The 22,637-nt window shown below is 42.5% G+C and overlaps 1 protein-coding gene across 1 annotated transcript; it reads right to left on the reverse strand.

The window, feature by feature from the left end:
* Window positions 1-175: 175 nt before the first annotated feature.
* LMLN (leishmanolysin like peptidase) lies at window positions 176-21,327 on the reverse strand. The gene is made up of 17 exons (XM_068139046.1): window positions 21,169-21,327; window positions 20,711-20,808; window positions 20,590-20,620; window positions 19,978-20,060; window positions 18,611-18,728; window positions 17,055-17,233; window positions 15,862-15,967; window positions 15,533-15,627; window positions 13,494-13,611; window positions 11,978-12,085; window positions 10,280-10,356; window positions 9,435-9,545; window positions 8,863-8,995; window positions 7,652-7,811; window positions 6,719-6,849; window positions 5,808-6,018; window positions 176-4,268 (listed from the first exon to the last, which is right to left on the reverse strand). Exons 1-17 carry the CDS (start codon window positions 21,325-21,327, stop codon window positions 4,174-4,176), a joined length of 2,013 nt encoding a protein of 670 aa, XP_067995147.1. The 3' UTR covers window positions 176-4,173.
* Window positions 21,328-22,637: the final 1,310 nt, after the last annotated feature.

A 22,637-nucleotide genomic window follows, 5' to 3' on the forward strand; every position in this document is an offset into this window, starting at 1 on the left:
GTCTCACAAAATAAACTACTTGTAGTGGTGATTCTTCCTTGCACTTACTCTTGCAGTTAATAATGACCACCTCTCAAAGGACAAGAAGAGTCAGTTTTCTACAGATGTTTTATTGAGGAACAATTTTTTTCCTTTTCATATGACATTCTTCCCTCCCCTTTTCCCCCCCCCCCTTTTTTTTTTCTACACAGTAAAATAAAGAAATATTTACTCCATAAATAACAAAAATTAGCCCTTATATCTCAATCCAGTCAAAAACCTGTGTAAAATAGTTTGTTTTGTATTTACATTCTGTACCAAAATAGGAAATACATGTTCAAGGTCAGCCAGTTCTTTCACAACAGTTGTTTCATCTTCAAGGTAAGCTTCACATGAAAAAGGCAACATTTGCACTTTGGAAGTCTGGTGGTGGAAGATCTCATTATTTAGTATATAAATAGACCCAGAGCCTGAAGAGTGATAGATTCAGCCAAGCGAAAGCCTGTTGTTATATCTGGCAGGGGAAAGACCTTGACCTGCTCAGCTGGCTGAAAGTCATGCCTAGGAACCGTGGGGAAGAAAGGAGCTACACCTCCCTCTTCTACTGAAATATACTCAAGCAGAAAGATTTGCAAGACAGAAAGACATGAAAAAAACCAACCAACTGGCCCTTGTAAGGGATCTGGATATGTCTACTCTTAAGTAACATCAGTTTTCCCAATTTACTAGTGCTTAGCAGAAAGGATAAGCTGCACCGCACTAACAGTCAATTAATGGGGGGGGTGTCGAGATTCTCCTTCAGTAATTAACCTACATCCAAGGCCATGACAGTCTCCCAAAACCTCAACTTGTTTTGAGAAGAGTGAATTGCCTGCTTCTCAGTGTAACTTTACTTGCTGCACACTCCAGCCAAAAAGCTGTTTGAAACACTAGGAAAATGTGTTCCTAAAGCGTGACTTAACCTGACTTCAAACTGAAATGCTACAGATTTGAACTACTGGGGAAAACAAGACCACATGACTAATTTACTTCCATAAGCAAACAGGGAATGTTTTCAGAAGACTAAGCTGTGCACATGATAACTGACAATGTTTCTGCTACAGACAAGCCTTCTCACTTTAGCACTGTCTCTCTGGGGCCCCTCTGCCCTATCCGGTCTGGTCAAAACACACTAGCTTACTTCAAAGCTTTCACATCTAAAAGATACAACAGGATGGACTTGCCACAATATGGTCAGGACACCTAAAGCAGCTGCCTGCAAACTTTGTATTTATTTAAAACTGACTTTTAAAAGGGAAACTACACTTAAGGCTACCTGACTCGTTCAAGCTACAATTTCAGCTGTGTTCTACACTTGCAAATGGCTTATGCTTCCTACTGTATTTGTTTTGCTCTTAAAAACCTGAGACATGGTTTTACTTAATGCATCTTAAGAGCTGAAGTTCACAGCAGGCTAGAAACTTAAAAGACAAACAGAACTGAGGTAGTCAGTTTAACTCAAATACTCTTGTTGACCAAATTCATTCTCACTGTAAATTGACACTCCTTGGCAGTTCCAACATGGCTACAGCTGCTAATGCAGTGATGGGATACAACAGGTTGAAGCTTGCCTGCTGAAGTACCTTTCCCTCCCCAACTCCCCAAAGTTCACAGCCAGCTGAAGGGCTGCACAGCAAAGAAATTACAACTGAAATCTCAGATTATTAAGGCAGCAATAGTTTTACTTCACTGTATTCACGGATGCAGCTACTCAGCAGGTACTGGTGAGCCTGACCACAAGAGCTCTGACAGGCAGACAGGTTTTTCCCTGTAGGTACAAAGCACTACAGTCTCTTTCTTTAATTAATGCATACAAGTCAGAAGCAGGTAAGCATTGACTTCAAGCCATCTTTCAGTTAATACTCAGGAAGAGAGAAGAAAAGAAGAAAAGCCCTCAAGATAAACAACTGTGTAGAAGATAAAAATACTCACTTAAATATGACCAATCTCACACACAGACAGACTACTATATCAAATACTCAGTACAATAAATTAACACCAGTAAAAAAATCTTAACAGTTATAAAGTTCAACCAGAAAGTTCAGACAGTGCAAGTATTTCACAGTAAGAAAAAATAACCAATAATTTCTTTTCAAGTATCAAAAGCTTTGTTGTTGAGTGATACCTTTCAAACTGTATTGTTGCATGACAGACAAATAATACAGTATCAGCCTCTGGGACTCAAGATGTTATTCTCAAACCTTCATGTTCTCAAGGAATCAATTTACACTGACTGTTGACTGTGCATATATTAAAATAAATAGTGTTCACTTATTAATCTGAGTGTTTCTTAACTGGAACCCATACATATGTTTAAAGCATTTGATTCCTAATTTGTATTGCTTCTCAGAAACACCTACTTAAGGCTAGTCTAGGCCCTGTATAAATCAAAGTAAACTCAACCTGCAGCTAAGATGGGGAACTAGCCTAGGGCAAGGTGCTCTCTCAACTGTGATGCCTTCAGTTGTAGGTTGCAGCTTACTCACCTCAGCAGTGTCCTAAATGATTCTTTCAATAAATAACAAAACCAAATCAAATAGGCACAAAGATTTCCTTACAATTACAATGGCAGTCCTAATATTAAGTTTAATTGTAGCTAAGTAAGTTTTACTTCACATCCCTTCCATCCCCCTGCCTTTAATTTTAGAAAGGGATCTAGTCACTGACAATTCTAACATCACAGCACATTTAAGAAGCAGAGTAACACCTTTTGCCCTGTCTTTGCACTTTTTTTGTGCACTGGGCACATCTGCTCCCTCAAGTTTTGTACTTCTCCAAGAATGAAAACTATGCTAACAGGACAGACAATGGACTGGACCACATAAGAGTTTCTTTCACTCTGAACAGGATTATTTTTAACACATTATATAGAGTCAGGAACAAACAAAAACATCCTTCAAAGTGTCCTCTACGGCAGCTAGACAGATTTTGCTCATTCCCTTTCTCTTCTATATTTTGTCTATCAAGTGATTCCTTTTGTACCAAGGCATACCCTCATGTGGCTCCAAAATGTCTCATTCTCAACTTATTCCAAATACTCAAATAATCCATAATATGCCCAAGTAAAAAGTCAAACAAACAAACCCCAACCAAACCAAACAAAAACCAAACCAGAAACAAGACAGATTTCCTTGTTTAAAAAAAAGAAAACCCAACACATTCAATATAGTTTTTGGTCTAGAGAAATCAATATGGTCCTGTAAGATTATAGCTGCCACTGCTACTGGTTTGCTCTTCCACAAGAAGGGTGAACAGCTGCATTTATAGCTACTTGAAAAAAACCTAATACTACCATTATTTAAGAAGCAAACCAACAAAAGGAGAAATAGTCAGAAATGCTATCCCAGTTTTACAAACTGGGTGTCAGCACTGAAATGCATCTGCCTAGCAAATGACTCTGAGGATGGTAAGTTTCACAGTAGACCTGGCACATCCTAATGGAAAATGGGATTTCTAGAAGGTCGGCTTGGTGACCAGTCTGAAATTCAGCTTTGATCATGGAGGAGGGTTAAGTGAACCCCAAGAATTAGCCACTTCACCACAAACTAGTATTGACTCTGCTAAGTCCCAAAGCTGCAGAATCCAGTTGTGGAGACCACTTCCCACCCATTGGTCTGTCCCATGATATTTTTCCTTTCCCCCATAAACCCTAAAAATTGGCAAAACAAACAAAACCATGATTCCAACACCTGCTTAGGCCTGGGTTATTAGCAGTGATGACAATGGATTTTCAGATGGCTTCTGACTAAACCACTGAGGTATATTTCCAGTTTGAGGATCCTTTGCTACTAGTCACAATAAAACAGCCCTCAGCTGTGTTACAGAAGAGTTCTCATGTCAAATCTTGACCAGGTTGCCAGGTAGTCAACACGGTTGGCATAGCAGATCTTGTTACTGCATCAGGACAATCAAAAGGTTGCAATTCAGGAAAATACTGGCACTTATTAAGATGTCAAGGGGAGTTTTCCTCCTCTCAAACTCCGGCTGCTTTTGTTAGTACCTTCTCAGCTACTGTCTGCATCAATACCTGCCAGGAGAGGTGAGGCTTGGCAGAAGGAAGCTGCCTGCAGAGACAAAAACCTCCGAGTTCCACAATAAGGAGTGCAATATGGTGGTTATAGCATCTTGGCCTATCTTCTCGCCCCATGCTTAACTCTATGCGCAGAGAAATAATCCCGTTAGCAGGGGAATTAAATTAGCCATCAATAGCCAGAGGGTTACAACCAGGCTAGATGAGCAGGAGCATAAATCTGAAATAAAAACCAAAACATCATAAAGCTTATACATTTCATATTTAAAGAGATGAGGGAATAACAAAGAGAACACTAAACACCATCAAACACAACAAACATTTGCAGTAATCTGCACTGATTCATCCTAGCTTCCACAGCTAGGAATTCAAACCGACCAAATAACACATTTGCTGCCTTTACAACCCAACAGAAGTCTGTGTTCTTTCACTGAGAGCAATCAGGAGATCAAATGAGAAAAATGCATCAGTATGGCAAGAAAAAAATAGCAGGCAGTTCCCTATGGCATGACTGAGGAGAAGCAGCATTTCAAGACACTTTTTATCCATATGGCTGAAGTCACTTAAAAACCCAAGCCACAAAGCACCAAGTTGAAAAGGAAAGGGGTGCAAAAAACCAAACTTGAAAACTGAGGGAGAAACCCAAATGCATGAATCAGGGAGTTTGCCTATATGGCAGCTGATCACACAGCCATGAGGTTTAAGAAAACATGGCCATAAGTGTAAATTTGCACAGTAAAAGCAATTATATATATATATAAATAAAACGTGTGTGTATATATAAAAGATCATAGAGAGACATATTATACATACACTATATGTATTATACTCTATGTATATTATATAATGTGTATTTTATATATACACACTCATTTTGATATAAAAATATATATTATACACACCCCCCTGTATGAGAAACACCAAGCATGATTTCAAACAGCCACTAGAAAATGTGAATCTCCCTGGTTACAGCGCTCTCATTCGAAAAATCTAAGCTATAGCACTCATTCTACCAACCCCTGAAATGTTGCCATCTCAGACAAAAAAAACCAAACAACAACCCAAGTGCACCACTTGGAAAAAACAACCCACAAAACAACAAGAATTCAGTGAGCAGGCAAACTAAACAGGTTTGTTTTTACCATGAAATCTGCAGCAGAGACAGCACGTCCAACTGTTAAAGAACTGGTTAAAGGCTTAATAACAAGCCACTAGTGCAAAGCACTACAGACTGTTCTCTTCCATCAATTTCCTTTTTAGAAAGCCATCTGTTCTTGACAAAACATTAACTGGTAGTCAGTGAATTAAGCTTTTCTACCTCCCTCAAAAAGCAAACTGACACTCATCTCTCGTACAACTTCCTGTTTACAAGGTTAATGCTGTAACCCAGCACACAAGTGAGGACTCCCTTTCCACTAAAGTGATAGCTTTGGAGGTTGTAATAAGGGTATGACCTTTAAAACACAGATCAGATTTTCTGGAGAGTTGCTAGGCTAAAGCTAGGTTTCTGGGACAATTACCAGGAGATGTGACATGAAGTAGTTATGTTTCAGACGTATTTCTGGCATATGCTGGCAACGCTCCTGCATGACGGCAGAGCAAAAAGCAAGGCACCTTTGCCATCTTTAACTCCTACATTTAGGATCTTAGAACAGCCAGGCTGTGGCTCTCTTTTCCTGTTCCCTGACAGTCAGAGCTGACAGAAACCTTCAGAGCTTCCAGCTGTTTAATATTCACTTCAGCAAATAAGGCAACTCACCGATTGGTGCAGCTCTTGTCAAGTTGGTAGCTGGAGGATCGCGCTCGGGTGGACAGGAGTCACAGAAGTCCCAACAGGCTGGGCAAATCAGGTTGCCAACATGCACCCAGCCATTCATCTGAATGCTCACAGTTAATACCTGACCTGAGCGGCTGCACAAGTACACAGTGTCCTTGACCCAGACCTGCAGCCCTTGTGGAGAACAAGAAACCTGGAAATAAAAGAATAGAAGTCAAGTCTGCATAAACACTTATCAGAGAAATATGTTCTGGGGTGTGGAAGCTCTGTCAAGAATACTACATTCAGTAAACACCTGGCATTAGAGCACAGATTGACTGCAAGTATTTTAGTGCACTCAGAGCAACTACTGGGTTCAAGAATGCTTTAAAGCACTGACTGTACTCTTTTCATGCAATTAAGCATATCATCAACTGAGAACAAGTAAAATTCAGCTTCTGCTAATGACTACTGTTTTAGAGTGACACCTTTAATGAGATAGTCCTGGATAGGAGGATAATGGAAAATAAGTGATGTGTTCACAGTGCTTTCCACTTTCACAAAAACCCAGGGTGACTAATTAAGCTTCAACAACAGAAGATTCCAATATAATTACTGCTACTTAGCTGTGGAGAAAGTGTCACAGGGTGAAGCAGATGAAGTCTCCAGCAAGACTGGCAGTAACACACAAGCTATGCCAGCAGTCATATACTTTACTTGATGCAATCTAAACTACAGGTTTATGATTGGAAGATAACTTATTTTCAAAGCATGTCACACAATCTAGTGATGTAAGGCAGAGACAATCATGTACAGTGTCCAGGTGCAAAGTTCCAACAGTCACAGCCTATGTTTTCTGCCTGACTCTTCCCTCTAATGTTATTGAAAAAGCTAAAAATTCAACATGTACTTACTTGGTAACATCCACTACCCCAGTCAGGGTAACTGAGTTTCCTCCTGCACTGTTCCATGACAAAAGCAGATTTCTGAATGAGACATACAGAGTTTGGTCCATATTTCTCAGCACCATAGTTTTTGGTAGGATCTAAGGCAGTAAAAAAAATAATAAAATACAGTGAATTGCAACTTACTAGAGGCACAGAAAATCCACAACAACTTAGTATGCTACAATTAACCAATTCAGAGCTTACTTTTGGAATCTTTGAGACCATTAATCATCACCAGTCTGAATAAAAAGTGTGAAGAAACCCAAGATAAATAACAAAGGAGGGGAAAAAAGCCCAACACAAAGCATCCAAGCACTTCAAATCAGAACTATGTGGATGTGTTTGCCCTCAGGGAGTGCTAGCTGACTGCTGGCTTGAGGACAGAGGGTGTTCATTAGTTTGGTTTTGAGACAACTGTACAGCCAGGCAATATTCTACAGCACTCTGGAGCTCTACAAGACTGAACATTCATGCATTAACCTAGGAGACAAGCCCATGTCCTGGTAATTTGCAAAGCTCCTTGCCTTGGCCAAAAAAAACAATCAAGCAAAACCCAGGACAAACCTATGAAGGTGGAAAGTGGAAATTATTTTTAACATACTCAAGAAACAACCAACTGACCCAACTGAACCCGCCCCACCCTTTGTCTTGCATTTAGATCACTTGGAGTTGGTTTCTGTTCAGCCCTTATGCAATTCTTGTATTGGATGTGAGTGTTTGCTTCCCAAGTGTGTACAAGGTAGTTGTGCTGTGCTGCTCACCCCAGCGCAGCGTTTAGTATACTACCCAGCTAGTGTAAAACTAATTTCACATGCAATTAGTTTGGGGTTATAGCAAGCCCACTGCAGATTCAGAAACATAGTCTGTTAACAAACCCATACTGAAGAACTGAAAACTGACCTGGCTGGTTTTCGATTATTCTGCAGTCTGAGCTGCGTTGAAATTCACCACTTAAATGCCAGCTGAATTCTTGACTAAAGGGACAGTAGTCAGCAATTTCTACTGAGCCACCATAGTAAGGCAGCTCTTCTGCAGGTACTCCATTAAGATTGTCAAAATACTGTAAAGCAAAATAGGAAGCAAAGCAGTTTGTGCCAAGACAAGCGTGCAGCTGCTTTTAAATAGAACCAATTGCTACAGCTGTAAGAACATCAACCACTGCCACTCAGGAATGTTATTGACAGCAAACTTACAACAGCCACAAAGCAGATAAGGCACAAGTATTTAAGAATACAAAAACAATGCTGAGAGATTTACATTTGCACTTATCACTCCTTCCCCTGCCCCTCCTTTGCAATCACAACATCCTCTGGGATGAAGTAAAACAAATTTCATAGCATGCAGCAACACAGGCCACCAGACTGAGAAGTCGGAAGGAGGATCTTATCAATGCTTATAAATACTTAAAGGGTGAGTGTTAGGAGGATGGGGCCAGCCTTTTTTCAGTGGTGCAAAGTGACAGGACAAGAAGCAACAGGCACAAACTTGGGAAGTTCCAGCTAAGCATGAGGCGGAACTTCTTCACGTTGAGGGTGGTGGAGCACTGGAACAGACTGCCCAGATTGCTGATGGAGTCTCTGTCTCTGGAGTCATTCAAAGCTCATCTGGATGCTGCCCTGTGCAGCCTGCTCCAAGTGAACCTGCTCTGGCAGGGGGGTGGACTAGATCTCCAGAGGTCCCTTCCAATGCCTATCATCCCATAATTCCAGGACTGGGTAAAGAAATGCCCCAAACAAAACATTCTGAGGAACTTGTGTCATACAGCAATGTTTCCACGTGATATTTAATTGGATGGCTATGTGGCATGCTTATCGCTTTATTAAAGATCACAAAGCCTTTTTTTCCAGCCTCTAAAACTCCTTATAATAAACTAATCCAACATTTTCTAGTGTCTAATCTCAGCTACTAGTTCAGAAGAAAAGAAAAAAAAAAGAAACAGGCTGGATGAGGCTCTGGCCAGCCTGATCTAGTGTGGGGTCTCCCTGCCCATGGCAGGGGGTTTGGAACTAGATGATCCTTGTGGTCCCTTCCAACCCTGAATGATACTATGATCACCTGGCTGTAAAGTACAACAATAAACCCAATTATTTGTAAGGTAAAATCCACTATACCTGATATTCCTGAGGTAACTGCTTTGGAAACTTCTGCAAGTTGCACACTGCTACTGCTCTTTGGTCCTGTCTGCAGGTTAACTGCAAAGGATTGCTCCTCAAAGTGTCGCAGTATGGACTGATTAATTGCCTCCTCAAAAAGAAACAAAGAAAGAAAGAAAACGTTACAAATCACATTAGACCACTTTAACCACTTCTCATAATTTAACTAAGCAGTCTGACAGGACTGCCTGTTCCCAGTGCATTTCTAACTCAAAGGGACAAAATGTAAGCAAGCAAACACTTTTAGATTAAGTCCCTCCCCTCCTCTCTAAAGCAGAGCCTTCTTATAGGGTAAATGCATTCCACACCCTAAGATGTTTAGCTCTGTATTTACTGAGTGGGATGCTTCTGCTCTTAGTACATCTGGTGGGTTCCTGCCTGGCTGCATTCTGAAGGTAGTCACGACAGCATTCCTTGTCAACCTGGATTTACCCCCATTTCTTTCTACTGAGTTGCATTTGAAGGACAAATATATAAGCAAGCATCAGGCCTTCTTCTGCCCTTTTTTGTTTTTAAGACTGTACTCTTACTTTTGTCTCTTTTGGTCGATCCAGAATTTACAGCTCTTCATGACGAAGTCACAGCCTTTGTTGCGTCCCCAGTCTAATTTCTCTGCCATGCTGTAGTTTGCTTTATACCAGCTGGAAAGGTATTTTGAAATGGGAATACAGTTACCTCAAAACTGAGTGCTCTGATTAATGAAACAGCAATTCAAAGAACTTCATACTAGGCATTAAGGCATTCAAATGGAGAAAAGGAGGAACTGGATTAACTTTCTGCCTATAGCAAAATACATTACAATTTCTCTATTTCCCAAGCCACAACTAACTAAAACTTAATGTTTATTTGTTCAACAGCAATGCATCATGACCTGCAAAGGAACAAAGCACACAGAAAGACGAAGTTTTAGACAATTTATGCCAACTGCAAGAAGAACTGAAAAAAATACTATCTACTGCCCAGGGAGGTGGTGGATTCACCGTCCCTGGAGGGGTTCAAGAGGGGATTGGATGTGGCACTTGGTGCCATGGTCTAGTCTGTGGTGACGGGTTGGACTTGATGATCTTTGAGGTCTCTTCCAACCTTGGTGATACTGTGATATTACATGCAACAGAAAATATATTAAGGAAAAAAAGCAAACACGCTGCAGACAGTATTATGCATTGCCATGTGTTTTTTAAGGCTAGATTAAAAATGGATGGGTTTTGAAATACACAAAGAAAAATGAGCGTACCAGGGTATAACTCCTTGTCTAATGCAATGCAAATTATGCCAATTAATGTTGCAGTAGATAATCAATTCCAAATAAAACCAGGTACAATAAAAAACAAACTAATTAACAACAAAAAAAAGGCCTATTCTTATTAACTCTTACCCTGTGTCTTCCATTAATGCCAAGGTGATCCTGGAAAAGACTCGATTCTGTGTGTGGGATCCAGTCATTGCTTCATTCTGAAAGTTAGCAGCTACTATCAGCAAGCCACTCAAAATCACCAGTGTAAGAAAATGCTTCTTATGAAAAAAACAACCACATTTTATTTCCAGTACTTTCTTACTATTGACAACCCAACCCCAGTCTCTTATGAAAGAGATCAAAAGCAGAACTCCTTTCCCCACCTGCTCCAGCCTTTAAAACTTCTCAATTCTAGAAGCCAGAAAGCTCATTCCAGATTCCAGCTGAACCTTACACGACCAAATGTGTACTCACTTTTGTTTAGGCAAAATAAAACTCTTCCTTCTTCTAACAAATTTATCAGCGGGAATCACACCACACCTTCTGTCTCTTTTTAGTGAGATGAAACCCAAGCTCATTTTAGTTTTCTTGTGCAAGACTGATTTTTAGTTTTCCTAGAATTTCTAGTAGTTCTTTTCAGGACATATGACTAAAGGAACACAGCACTTCCAAGGAAGCTTTATTAGTGCAGCAGTGGAATAAAGAAGTTTACACAATCCTCAGAAGAGCAACTCCAGTCGCCTTGGAGTTGCCTAATAATAAGGGAAATGCCTTTTTCCTGCTCAGTCATTTCCATCTGATAAAAGTTCAGGCTTAGAGTAAAAGTCATTCACCCTTAATTATACAACTTTAGGATTTCCATTACTGAACTTCATCTCATTTCTATTATTTCTTCAAAACCTGTAGTTTTCCAGCCTTCCTTCTCCACTTACATGGTTAGGAGGAGTTATTAGTCCTGTATTTGCAATCTCTACAATGCTTAATGAGAGCTGAATCAAGACCAAAACCAAATCCTATGAGTTACCTTCCAATTATAAACTTTCTCTGAAAAGGTGGAGAATAATCATTATCTCCTTTTTGTTAATCCTACTCAATCCTCACAATTATTCTCCTAGCAATCTTTCCATTTGTCTTTAAATTATTGTTCCACACCAAAGGTTACTGAAAAGCAGGAAAAAATAACCATTTTTAGTCTGAAGAATAGGCCTTTTTCAAGATTACTTCCAGAAAAAGGTCTGTCCTGAAGCATTTCCCTTCATCTTTACCTCACTGTATACAACAATAACCAGAAAGTGTATCTCTGCCAAAAAAATGTCAATGAATGCAAGGTTATAAATAAAAATAAGCTTAAATGTCAAGAGGGAAATAAGTGTTTCCTTGATCAGATGAGGGTCTAAAGCTGGCAAAAGCTAACCCCAGGGGACATGAATAAAGATGAAGTCAAGATAATGAACAGACAGAATGATCAAATATTTGTCATATAAGAAGCAGAGAGTGACAAAGTTGAATTGACTCAAAAAGGAAATGACCTTTTCTCTTAAAAAAAAGCATTGTTTCTCAAAAGGGTAGATGGCAGACAAAAGTAAGAGACCTTTAGTTGTCTAGTCCTCAGCTTATCTCAAACTCCTACCCTATAGGACTTACCAATAAGGTAAAAAGATTTATCTAGAAATTGGACATTGAAGTATTTGTAGTTTAGTAGAGTTTGTGATAAATCTCAGTGAGGTCTGATACGCCTGCATTTTCCAGGCTCCAGTAGGCACTGCTATAAACCTAAAAGTAAAGGTAGAAGAAGTAGGCATTTCCACATCCACCTCCATCCTTAATACCAGCACTAACCTCCAACAGCCTCTTTTCCCAGTGATTGAGCTCTGTACCCATGCCACCTTGATTTTCAAGCTCCATTCCCTCTAGAATTGGACAATTAAAATGTTTTCGAGCTTCCTCCTAGAAAGAAAACAATTCAACACAAAACTCTCAGGATATTGAGACATATAACCAACTATACACAGACCTAATGTTTTAGAACTATCTTTAAAAAAACTACTGCAGCATTTCTTTTTCTGCCATCCCATTTTCCTTCATATGTAAAAAACACTTTTGCTGAGAGGCTAAGCCGGCAAGGACCCCAGCACCAGCCCCAGCATTCTGTCTCTTATTTCCTGGAAATAAATGATGGAAGAATGAATCAGAAACAGAATTAGCTGAGAACAGCATGCATACACCAAAGGCCACATAAAAACAATGCCCCCTCAAAAATAACAGTTTAGGAACACTACACACAGAATCACCCAGGTTGGAAGAGACCTCAAAGATCATCGAGTCCAACCTGTCACCACAGACCTCATGACTAAACCACGGCACCAAGTGCCACGTCCAGTCCCCTCTTGAACACCTGCTCTATAACTCTGCTTCTGCCAAATGTTTCAGAGAAAAATCACTTTTCTGTGAGGAAGCTGTATGTGTCAACCAGCACTGCATGGGGAAGTATTTCCTGCAAAATATTTTTAAACCTGAAGAGGCATCACAACAAAGTTGTGGTCTCAGAGTCAGGAGCTCAGCCTTTGCCAGTGCGGTACTACCCAGGAGTACTCTCAACACTCTGAGCCTTTTGACCAGCACAGACAACTTTGAGAACAGTGGTAACTAGTTTGCTCCACATTCTGGTTTAGACATAAAACAAACAAAAAGATTACTTGTGGCCAAATATAATTAACACTGCAACTTACTTCCAATACCAATTTATTACACTGAAGCATATGTTCTGTTGAAGGTGGGGGGGGGAGGGGTAAGAGTCAGAAGTATAGGAAGCAAGAAAGATTTCCAAGAATAACATTTTGTCATGTGTAAAGAGTAACTGCATTATTTTTTTTTAATCAATACAATCAGAAAAAATATTAAAGTTATGGTTTTGAAGAGAAAAGTAGAAACTAGGATGAATATAAATGGGAAAAGCAGTGACAGCACTATCTGTCAGGCAGATAGTTAAGGCAACAGGACTAAAAAGTGTGTAAGTCTGTAAGAAAGCATCTAAAGAGTAGGATTATGGAATCTATTCAGCATCAGTTTTGCTTAACCTTTTATAATTTACTTCCCAGTCTCCTTGTTGCCTCTTATGCCAATGTATTTATTTCATACTGTCAACCATTTCTCACTTCCTCTTGGATACGTCGTCTCAGCTAATTATACATTAATTATCCAGTCTTAATTGCACAGTCTTTAGGCCATATTGTCAGGGAAAGGGTATTCAGTGTTAGGATATTACTTCTCAAAGCATAATAAATATTTATGGCCCGAGAATGTGACGGTAACCTTGGCAAACAAAGCGTAGAAGTTGAAGTTAATCCACACTTACCACCACACGAGGCGTGATCAGAAGATGAACAGCGTGGCGCAGCATCTTGCCCCCGCGCACATCCCATAACCTCACTGCCTTGTGAACGACTTTATCGCTCCACTGATACAAACCTAGACTGTGAGAAGGACGTCTGGCTTATAAATCTTGCCCACAAATACACACTACTATGCCAGGAAAGAGATTCACAGAATGGTGATTGATCTTTACACTTCCTCATGCCCTCTGAAGTTTAAATTCATCACACAACAATTCTCCTTTGCACAACATGCATTTATTATCACAGTATCACCAAGGTTGGGAGAGACCACAGAGATCATCGAGTCCAACCTGTCACCACAGACCTCATGACTAGACCATGGCACCAAGTGCCACGTCCAATCCCCTCTCGAACACCTCCAGGGACGGTGAACTCCACCACCTCCCTGGGCAGCACATTCCAATGATGAATGACTCTCTCAGTGAAGAACTTTCTCCTCACCTCAAGCCTAAACTTCCCCTGGCACAGCTGCTGTGTCCCCTTGTTCTGGTGCTGGTTGCTAGAGAGAAGAGACCAACCCCCACCTGGCTACAGCCTGCCTTCAGGTAGTTGCAGAGGGCAATGAGGTCACCCCTGAGCCTCCTCTTCTCCAGGCTAAACAATCCCAGCTCCCTCAGCCTCTCCTCATAGGGCTTGTGCTTGAGGCCTCTCACTAGCCTTGTTGCCCTTCTCTGGACAAGTGTCTCAATGTCCTTCTTAAACTGAGGGGCCCAGAACAGGACACAGTACTCAAGGTGTGGCTTAACTAAAGCAGAGTACAGGGGCACAATGACTTCCCTGCTCCTGCTGGCCACACTATTCCTAATGCAGGCCAGGATATACACAACTCTAATTAAGTCAGATCATTAAAGATACCTGTAGACTCAAGATGTTGTTTTCTACAGTTATCCAAAGTGCAAGAAATTAAATAAAAATCCTCAACATTGCTATTAGAAAAAGTTGAACCAACCCAAAAGCTCTCTACCTTTCCACCTCCAAAAACCTCTAGAAGAACATTTCTACAGTATGAACTAAATGGAATTAAAACCAAAAATCAAACTGTTCATTCAACACATCAGAAAAATCAGGCAGCAGACTACACACATTGTCAGTTCTGCAGTGTTACAAACTTTGCATGACATATGTCTCAAAAGAGAATTGCACTGGCATTAGACACACCACAGAAAATAGAAGCCCTGATTAAGTAAGGTGGTCAGTGTCAGAATTTAAGCATATGCTTAACTTCAAGCCTCCTGATAAAGGAAGTCTTGCTTTAGTTTGTAATACACATGGATACTATAACTGCTTAATACAAATGTACTCTGCACTGGTTAGGCCGCACCCTGAGTACTGTGTCCAGTTCTGGGCCCCTCAGTTTAAGAAGGACATCGAAACACTTGAACGTGTCCAGAGAAGGGCAATAAGGCTGGGGAGAGGCTTTGAGCACAAGCCCTGTGAGGAGAGGCTGAGGGAGCTGGGATTGTTTAGCCTGGAGAGGAGGAGGCTCAGGGGTGACCTCATTGCCCTCTACAACTACCTGAAAGGTGGTTGTAGCCAGGAAGGGGTTGGTCTCTTCTCCCAGGCAACCAGCACCAGAACAAGGGGACACAGTCTCTAGCTGTGCCAGGGGAGGTTTAGACTCGAGGTGAGGAGAAAGTTCTTCACCGAGCAAGTTGTTCGTCATTGGAATGTGCTGCCCAGGGAGGTGGTGGAGTCACCATCCCTGGAGGCATTCAAGAGGGGATTGGACGTGGCACTTGATGCCATGGTCTAGTCATGAGGTCTGTGGTGACAGGTTGGACTCGATGATCCTCGAGGTCTCTTCCAACCTTAGTTATACTGTGATACTGTAAAGAAAGACTAAAAAAACCACTATACACCAATGTTTGAACTTACTAAAGGCAAAGCATTCAAATAATGTAATCAAGCTGGATTTTCGACAGGCAAGAATAAATGCTAAGGCAGCAACATGAAAACATCCTGCAATGGGAGCACCAAGAGATCCAAAAACTTAACATACCTCTCATTAAAAGGAGGGAGACCATCTGCATATCTTGTTGTCAAAGGTTTTCCATCGTCATCACGATAAAATGCAAACAGTCCAGCAGAGAAACCCTTCAAATTAAAAACCAAGCACACAGAAACCTTTGCTAAGACACTGACAGACAAAGTCAATGTGAAAGAGTTATCACAGGCACCTCAGATGCACTGCAAGCACCATACCTCAAGGCAATTAACACACAAATTGATGGAAGCAAAGCAAGAGCTTTCCTCCACCACACTGGAGGTGTGTGAGGAAGCAAGTACAAAGTTCAGGGGAATGCATTTTATGTCAAAATCAAGCCTTACCAGTGCATGGATGATCTCATGCTTCACTGTAGACAACATGCCAACAAATTCCTGAGCTTGTGTGGAAATCATGTTGGGACACAAGTTAGCATATCCTGCTATTGGCCTGCAAGAGAGTGTTGAAATGAAATTGTTTTCAGTAAAATAGTAGCAAATTCACACCACATCCACTTGCAATGGTAGATGATTTTTATTTATTTTCTTTTTAATGGAGACTAATGTAGAAGTAAGTTCTTCCAAATAATTCTCTCAATCATTTATATGGCACTTGGTGCCATGGTTTAGTAGTCATGAGGTCTTGGGTGACAGGTTGGACTTGACAACCTTTGAGGTCTCTTCCAACCTTACTGATGCTATGATTCTAACTACCTGAAAGAAGGTTGTAGCCACGTGGGGGTTTGGTCTCTTCTCCCAGGCACCCAGCACCAGAACAAGAGGACACAGTCTCAAGCTGTGCCAGGGGAGGTTTAGGCTGGAGGTGAGGCGAAAGTTCTTCCCAGAAAGAGTAACTGGCCCTTGGAATGTGCTGCCCAGGGAGGTGGTGGAATCACCGTCCCTGGAGGTGTTCAAAAAAGGATTGGATGTGGCACTTAAAGCCATGGTTTAGTTGGCAGGAGGTGTTAGGTATTAAGTAATAGGTTGGACTTGATGATCTCTGAGGTCTTTTCCAACCTTAATTGATTCTATATAGTCTATTAAAAATACAGCAACCAGCTTACTGTTGAAGTGGAGCAGGAGGGGATCAATCTTCATACTCAGCATTCTGCACTGATGTCATTGACAGCAGTGGAAGGGATCTGAACTTTAAGCAAGACACTATAGAGGTAGAATGAGTCTGTTACAAGGACTACAACCAAACTAGAAGCAAGAGCCACATAAAGTAGGGCCTATTTGCATTCCATCTCCTTCAGATTTTTGAGATATGGCATTCACTTCAACAGAAGCAGGATCTTGAATCAGTTTAGGTAAAAAACAGTGGACAATTAGTTATGACTTAAATGCCTCAGCTCTGCAAGGTAAGCACTACTTCATGATTTTGTGGTTTTAAGATACATGCAGTGCTTGTCTGTTTCAATAATGACTTCTACTTTGATATATTATACAACACAGGGAAACAATTAAACTCCACATCTAAACAAAAATTAATCAGAAGTCTAATTAAAAAGAGAGTCTGTACCAGATGGAATACTTGCCTGTCCATTTCAGCCTCCAGCTGGCAGTAGGCTGCATATGCAATGATGTTTTCATGGCCACACCTTTCAGTCGTGAGAGCACTGACGTAAAGTACGAAGTCAGCATCCCGAACGCCTTCCTGGTCAGGTAAGCCTGTGGGTCCGTAGTGCCACTCGCTCTCATTGTACACCCTGCATTGCTTTGACAATGTTCACATGGAACAGTTAAAACACATTAGCTGTGGTGGACATTTTGCATGACAGAATTCAGTCAGCTTGAAGGAAAAATTAAATCCTGCTGTAAGCCACTAGAAGAGGAGAAAACTCCCCAGGAGAAGAGTAAACAAGACTACAGCCAAGGAGTAACTTTGAAATTCCAGTTCTTCGATTTGCTAGACACTAAGGTGGCAGATTTTGACTAAAAGTCCCTGCCAAGCTGGATATCCCCAAATTAACACCTTTTACTTCCTACAAATTCAAAAGTTTTCTCTTACAGAAAGTGTACACATCAGTAGCAACCACATTTCACGTGTAATCAATACTCTAGCTGAAACGTCAAGCTAAGAGAAAGAAAGAAATCTCACAGTCACATACTGTAGTTGTGAATAAAAAATTCATGCAGGGCAACAATTTCGAAGCATTTCCTGTATCATGCTCCTGGTTCAGTGGATAACCTTTAAATGAGGTCTTAAACCAAGAAAAAAAAACCTTATTATCAATCCTGTGAAAATCTAACTGTTAATGCAGTGGCTAGCAGCAATTCAACAAGATTTGAATCTCATTCTCTCTGTACAGTTCATTATAACTCAGGCTAACAGTCAACAGTACTTGGTTTTTGGTTTAACATCACAAACCAAAGAAACTCCCCTGGGACAGCAATGTGCCTTTGCAGCCAAAAGGGACAATGGTATCCTGAGGTGCATCAAGAAAAGTGTGTCCAGCAGGCCTAGGCCCTCTACTCTGACCTGGTGAGTCCACACCTGGAATACTGTATCCAGTTTGGGCTCCCCAGCTCGACAGGAATCTACTGGAGAGTCCAAGGGAGAGCTACAGCGATGATTAAAGAACTGGAACGTCTCTCCCGTGAAGAAAGACTGACAGAACTGGGGCTGTTTAGTCTTGAGAAGGCTGTAAGGGGATATTAGTGATGTCTATAAACATCTGTGGGGTGGGTGTCAAGATAAAGGTGCCACTCTCTTTTTGGTGGTGCCCACTAATAGGACAAGGAACAATGGGTGTAAGCTGGAACACAAAAATTCAACCTCAACAGGAGGAGACTCTTCTTTACTGTGAGGATGACAGAGCTGCCCAGACAGGTTGTGAAGTGACTTTCAAAAACCACCAGGGTGCATTCCTGTGTGGCCTGCACTAGGTGATACTGCTCTGGCAGAGGGGTTGGACTAGATGATCCTTCCAACCCCTAACATTCTATGATTCTAAGACAAGCTGTTGTATTCTGTCACACAATGTTAGTGATCCCCCTCACTTATGCACAGTTAATCATATTATCATTTTTATTACTTTCCACAAACAATAACATTTCAAAGGTTAGGAAGCATCTGGATGGCACAGCTTACCTGGAGATGTTTCTCAGGAACTATAACTGGTCCACATCTGGTATGGTCTGCGCAGGCTCCCCGGCAGTATCTGTGAGGGTCAGCTTTCCTCCTTAAATACTGGTTTGTGGCACACTGCCTTCAATCAAACATGAAAGACAGTCAGCACTGTTTTATTATTAAAAAGAAACTTTAGAATAGTCTTACAGCATCCAACAGCACTGCAGGACAGGTATCTAATGCTAACTTTCACAGTGAGAATTGTTAGTTAACCTGCTCTGGAGGACATGATGCTCGAGTCATTAATGGAACATGCACAGGTTCAAAGAGAGATTAGGAACAGGCTTATAAATAAGGGTACACATAAAAGGGAAACAGGCAGCATGTATATCCTTTAACATTTCTGACACAAGAAATTTAGATGTTGATTACAGAAGGCTGGCAGATTTGTGAATGCTCCCTCAACAGCATCTGCTACACTACAGATGGGTCACTGGCCTGATTCAGGAGGGCATTTCTTACATTCTTATTCTGGTTTTATTTCATAGTTTCATAGTTTCATTCAGGGTTGGAAGGGACCACAAGGATCATCTAGTTCCAACCCCCCTGCCATGGGCAGGGACACCCCACACTAGATCAGGCTGGACAGAGCCTCATCCAGCCTGCTCTTAAACACCCCCAGGGACAGGGCCTCGACCACCTCCATGGACAACCCATTCCAGGGTCTCACCACTCTCATGGTGAAGAACCTCCTCCTCACATCTAGCCTGAATCTCCCCACCTCCAGCTTCATTCCATTCCCCCTAGTCCTATCACTACCTGATATCCTGAGAAGTCCTTCCCCAGCCTTCCTGTAGGCCCCCTTCAGATACTGGAAGGCCACAATGAGGTCACCTGGGAGCCTTCTCTTCTGCAGACTGAACAGTCCCAACTCCTTCAGTCTGCCCTCATAGGAGAGGTGCTCCAGCCCTCTGCTCATCCTTGTGGCCCTTCTCTGGACACGTTCCAGCACCTCCACATCCCTCTTGTAATAGGGGCTCCAGAACTGGACACAGTACTCCAGATGGAGCCACACATTAAAAAACCAAAACAAATCACAACCACCACCACCAAAACCACCACACATCAGCAAAACACCAAAACTAACCACTACCACCAACCAAAACCCAAACCTCACAACAAAACAACCAAAACCCCCAAAACAACAACCAACCCCCACCACGAACACAAACAAGCAAACAAAAAAAATCAAACAAAACAACAAACACACATACACAAACCCCCTAACAATGACAACAACAATAAAGGCAAAGAAAAACCCTCCACCACAAGGTTAAATGTCAAATGCATGAAATACAGCAAGTGGCTTTCAACAAACTGTCACAAACCTGCTTAGTAATATAGTACCCGTGGATTTGCGCACTTGGAAGGTCTTCTCCAAATAAGATACAGCTTGTGGAAAAAGCTTGTTCTGAACAAGAAGGGAAAAAACAGAAGTCACCCAGGAGCAGTGCAGACATAACTCACAATAAAAGGGTTAACTGCCACATTGCATGAAATTTGCTGTATGCTGTGGTACAGCAGAAGAGTGGAGATCCAGACTCCCTAAGAAGTTGAATTGTTATCAAAATATTTAGGAAATGTTTTGTTTCAGTATTCCAACATTCTGCTATTGGAATGACAAAATGAGAAGGGAGCCAGTATTAATCTGGATTTACAGCAGAGAGGAGCCTTTAAAACTGCAAAACATTTCTTACTAAAACATTTGCACCTTGGGATACAGCAAACAAACACCGAACAACATTCAACAGAACACTGGAAACATCTGGAATGGAGACATAATCTGCACACAAAACCTTGATTTCCTGGACTAAAGGGTGTGAAAATGTTTGGCTTCAAAGCCTCTAGTTAAATTTGCCTTAAACATCATCCATGTTAATAAAATATGGACACCAAAAAACAAAAAGGGAGAGGATGTTTGTGTAACAATTGTGACATACCTTTATAAGGTGTCTTTTCTCAGGTAGCAAGCTGTATTTAAAAACAAAACACATCAGTTCTGGTTACTAGGATTTCTAATCTCAGATGTGGAGAACAGAAAGGTTGTTACATTATACTCACTCCTCAACGCTTCTGTCATATATAATCTTAATTCTTAGCTGTTGATCCACGTTTCTCTTTGAGACATGATTTTCCTTTAGAGGAACTTGATAGACAACCTGGAGGGGAGAAAGAGGAACAAGACGCCAATTAGGCGGGTCACCTAGGCGGCCACACGGAGGCCTGCTCCCAGACCCTTCACTCGTCATCTACCAGAGCCTCTTTTTGCCTGTTTTTAAGCAAACCCCCTTCCCTCCCCTCTCCTCACACTCCGCCGCGCAGACAGAAGCCGCCCCGCACCCGCCCGCCGTCGCTATAAAGCCAAGGACCACACCGTGGGGACCTGCGGAGCTAGACCCCGCACAGCTCTAGTTTGAGGCAGCAGTGCAGGTCACGGATCCAGCAAAGGCAGCGGGAAACGGAGGACCCCTTGCCCCCCAGCCTCCTTGCCGCCCGAGGACGCCCCGCCGCGGCCCCACCTCCTTGCCGCTGGGCACGCGATGATGACAGGACGAGAAAGAAGAAGGAGAAAGGGCGGCGGGGTGTCCACAGCCTAGCAGCAGCAGCGCGGCGGTGAAAGCAGCGAGACCATGGCACGGGCAAGACCAGGAGCGCCCGCCGCCCGGCTCAGCGGCCATCTTCGACTGGCCCTCCGCCGCGTCGCCATGGAGGCAGCGCCGGTGGAAGCGGTCTGCGCCAATAGGCAAGCGGGGAGTGCGGGAGAGGGTGGGACGGAGGCGGTGGGTGCTGCTGATTGGGCGCAGCTCTCTGAGGGGTGGCGGGTGGGGCAGGCGGCGGTACGGGGGTGAGGGTGAGGGGAAGGTGAAGGAGGGCGCGGGGAGGGACAGCAAGGCGAGGGCGGCGTCCGCTCCTCTCATCCGCGCTGGGGTGACCCCACTTGCAGCACCGTATCCAGCTCTGCAGCCCCCAGCGGGACCAGAGACACCACAAAAATGATCAAAGAACTGGAACACTTCTGCTATAGGGACAGGCTGAGTTGGGAGTTGTTCAGCCTGGAGAAGACTCCAGACTTACCGTGGCTTTTCAGTACTTAGAAGGGGGCTATAAGGAAAGATGGGGACAATCTTTCAACAGGACAAGGATTGATCATTTTAAATTGAGAGAGGAAGATTTAGAGTAGAAACAAGACATTTTGTACAGCGAGGGTGCTGAGGCACTGGCACAGATTGCCCAGAGAAATTTCCCCATTTCTGGAAACGTTCAAGGTCAAGCTGGGAGGGGCTGTGAACAATCTGATTTAGTTGAAGATGTCCCTGTTGACTGCAGGGGGTTGGACTGGATGAGCTGCAAAAGTCACTTCCATCCCAAACTGTTCTGTGATTTTTGCAGGGCAACAGTGCAGCACAATGCAGGATTTCCAGAGGCAATGCAGTGATCTGCAGCTGAGCCTTCCGTGCAGTAGTGTGGGGCATGGGGGACAGGCAGCACTGTGCAGTGTGTGCAGTGCTGGCCAGTGGCATGCAGTGGGGGCAAGGGCAAGTGTAGCAGTGTGCAGAGCAACATGAGGCAATGCATTTCTCAGTAACCCAGTCAGGTGCAGTGTGGCACATTCCTGTTAGGTCCATGCAATGCAGCGAGGAGCTGGACATCTCATTGCTGCATGAGATTTGGTGCACTCTCTGTGGGGCCTTTCACTGCCTGGCCACTTATAAAGCCAGTTTTTGGTTTGAGCACCAGGTCCCCAGCTAATTAAAGCCAAAGCACTCTCCCATGACCAAGCTCCTTGGCCCCAGGAGTCCACTGCCTTGAGGGCTTTTGCTCCAGGCTGAGAGTCTGAAATCTTAATGCCCAGCAGCAAAGGCCCTCCTGCAGCCAGCCCATCCCAACACTCCAGTGTGGGGCTGGGATTTCATTTTTCATAATCCATGTAGCCTTTTCCATCTTTTTGGACCATAACCACTATACAACAAAGCATACCCAAGTTTAT

The sequence above is a fragment of the Melanerpes formicivorus genome, unplaced genomic scaffold (genome assembly GCF_026170545.1).
Source record: "Melanerpes formicivorus ecotype bairdi unplaced genomic scaffold, bMelFor1.0.p_v2 SCAF_5, whole genome shotgun sequence".
NCBI classification, from domain to species: Eukaryota; Metazoa; Chordata; class Aves; order Piciformes; family Picidae; genus Melanerpes; species Melanerpes formicivorus.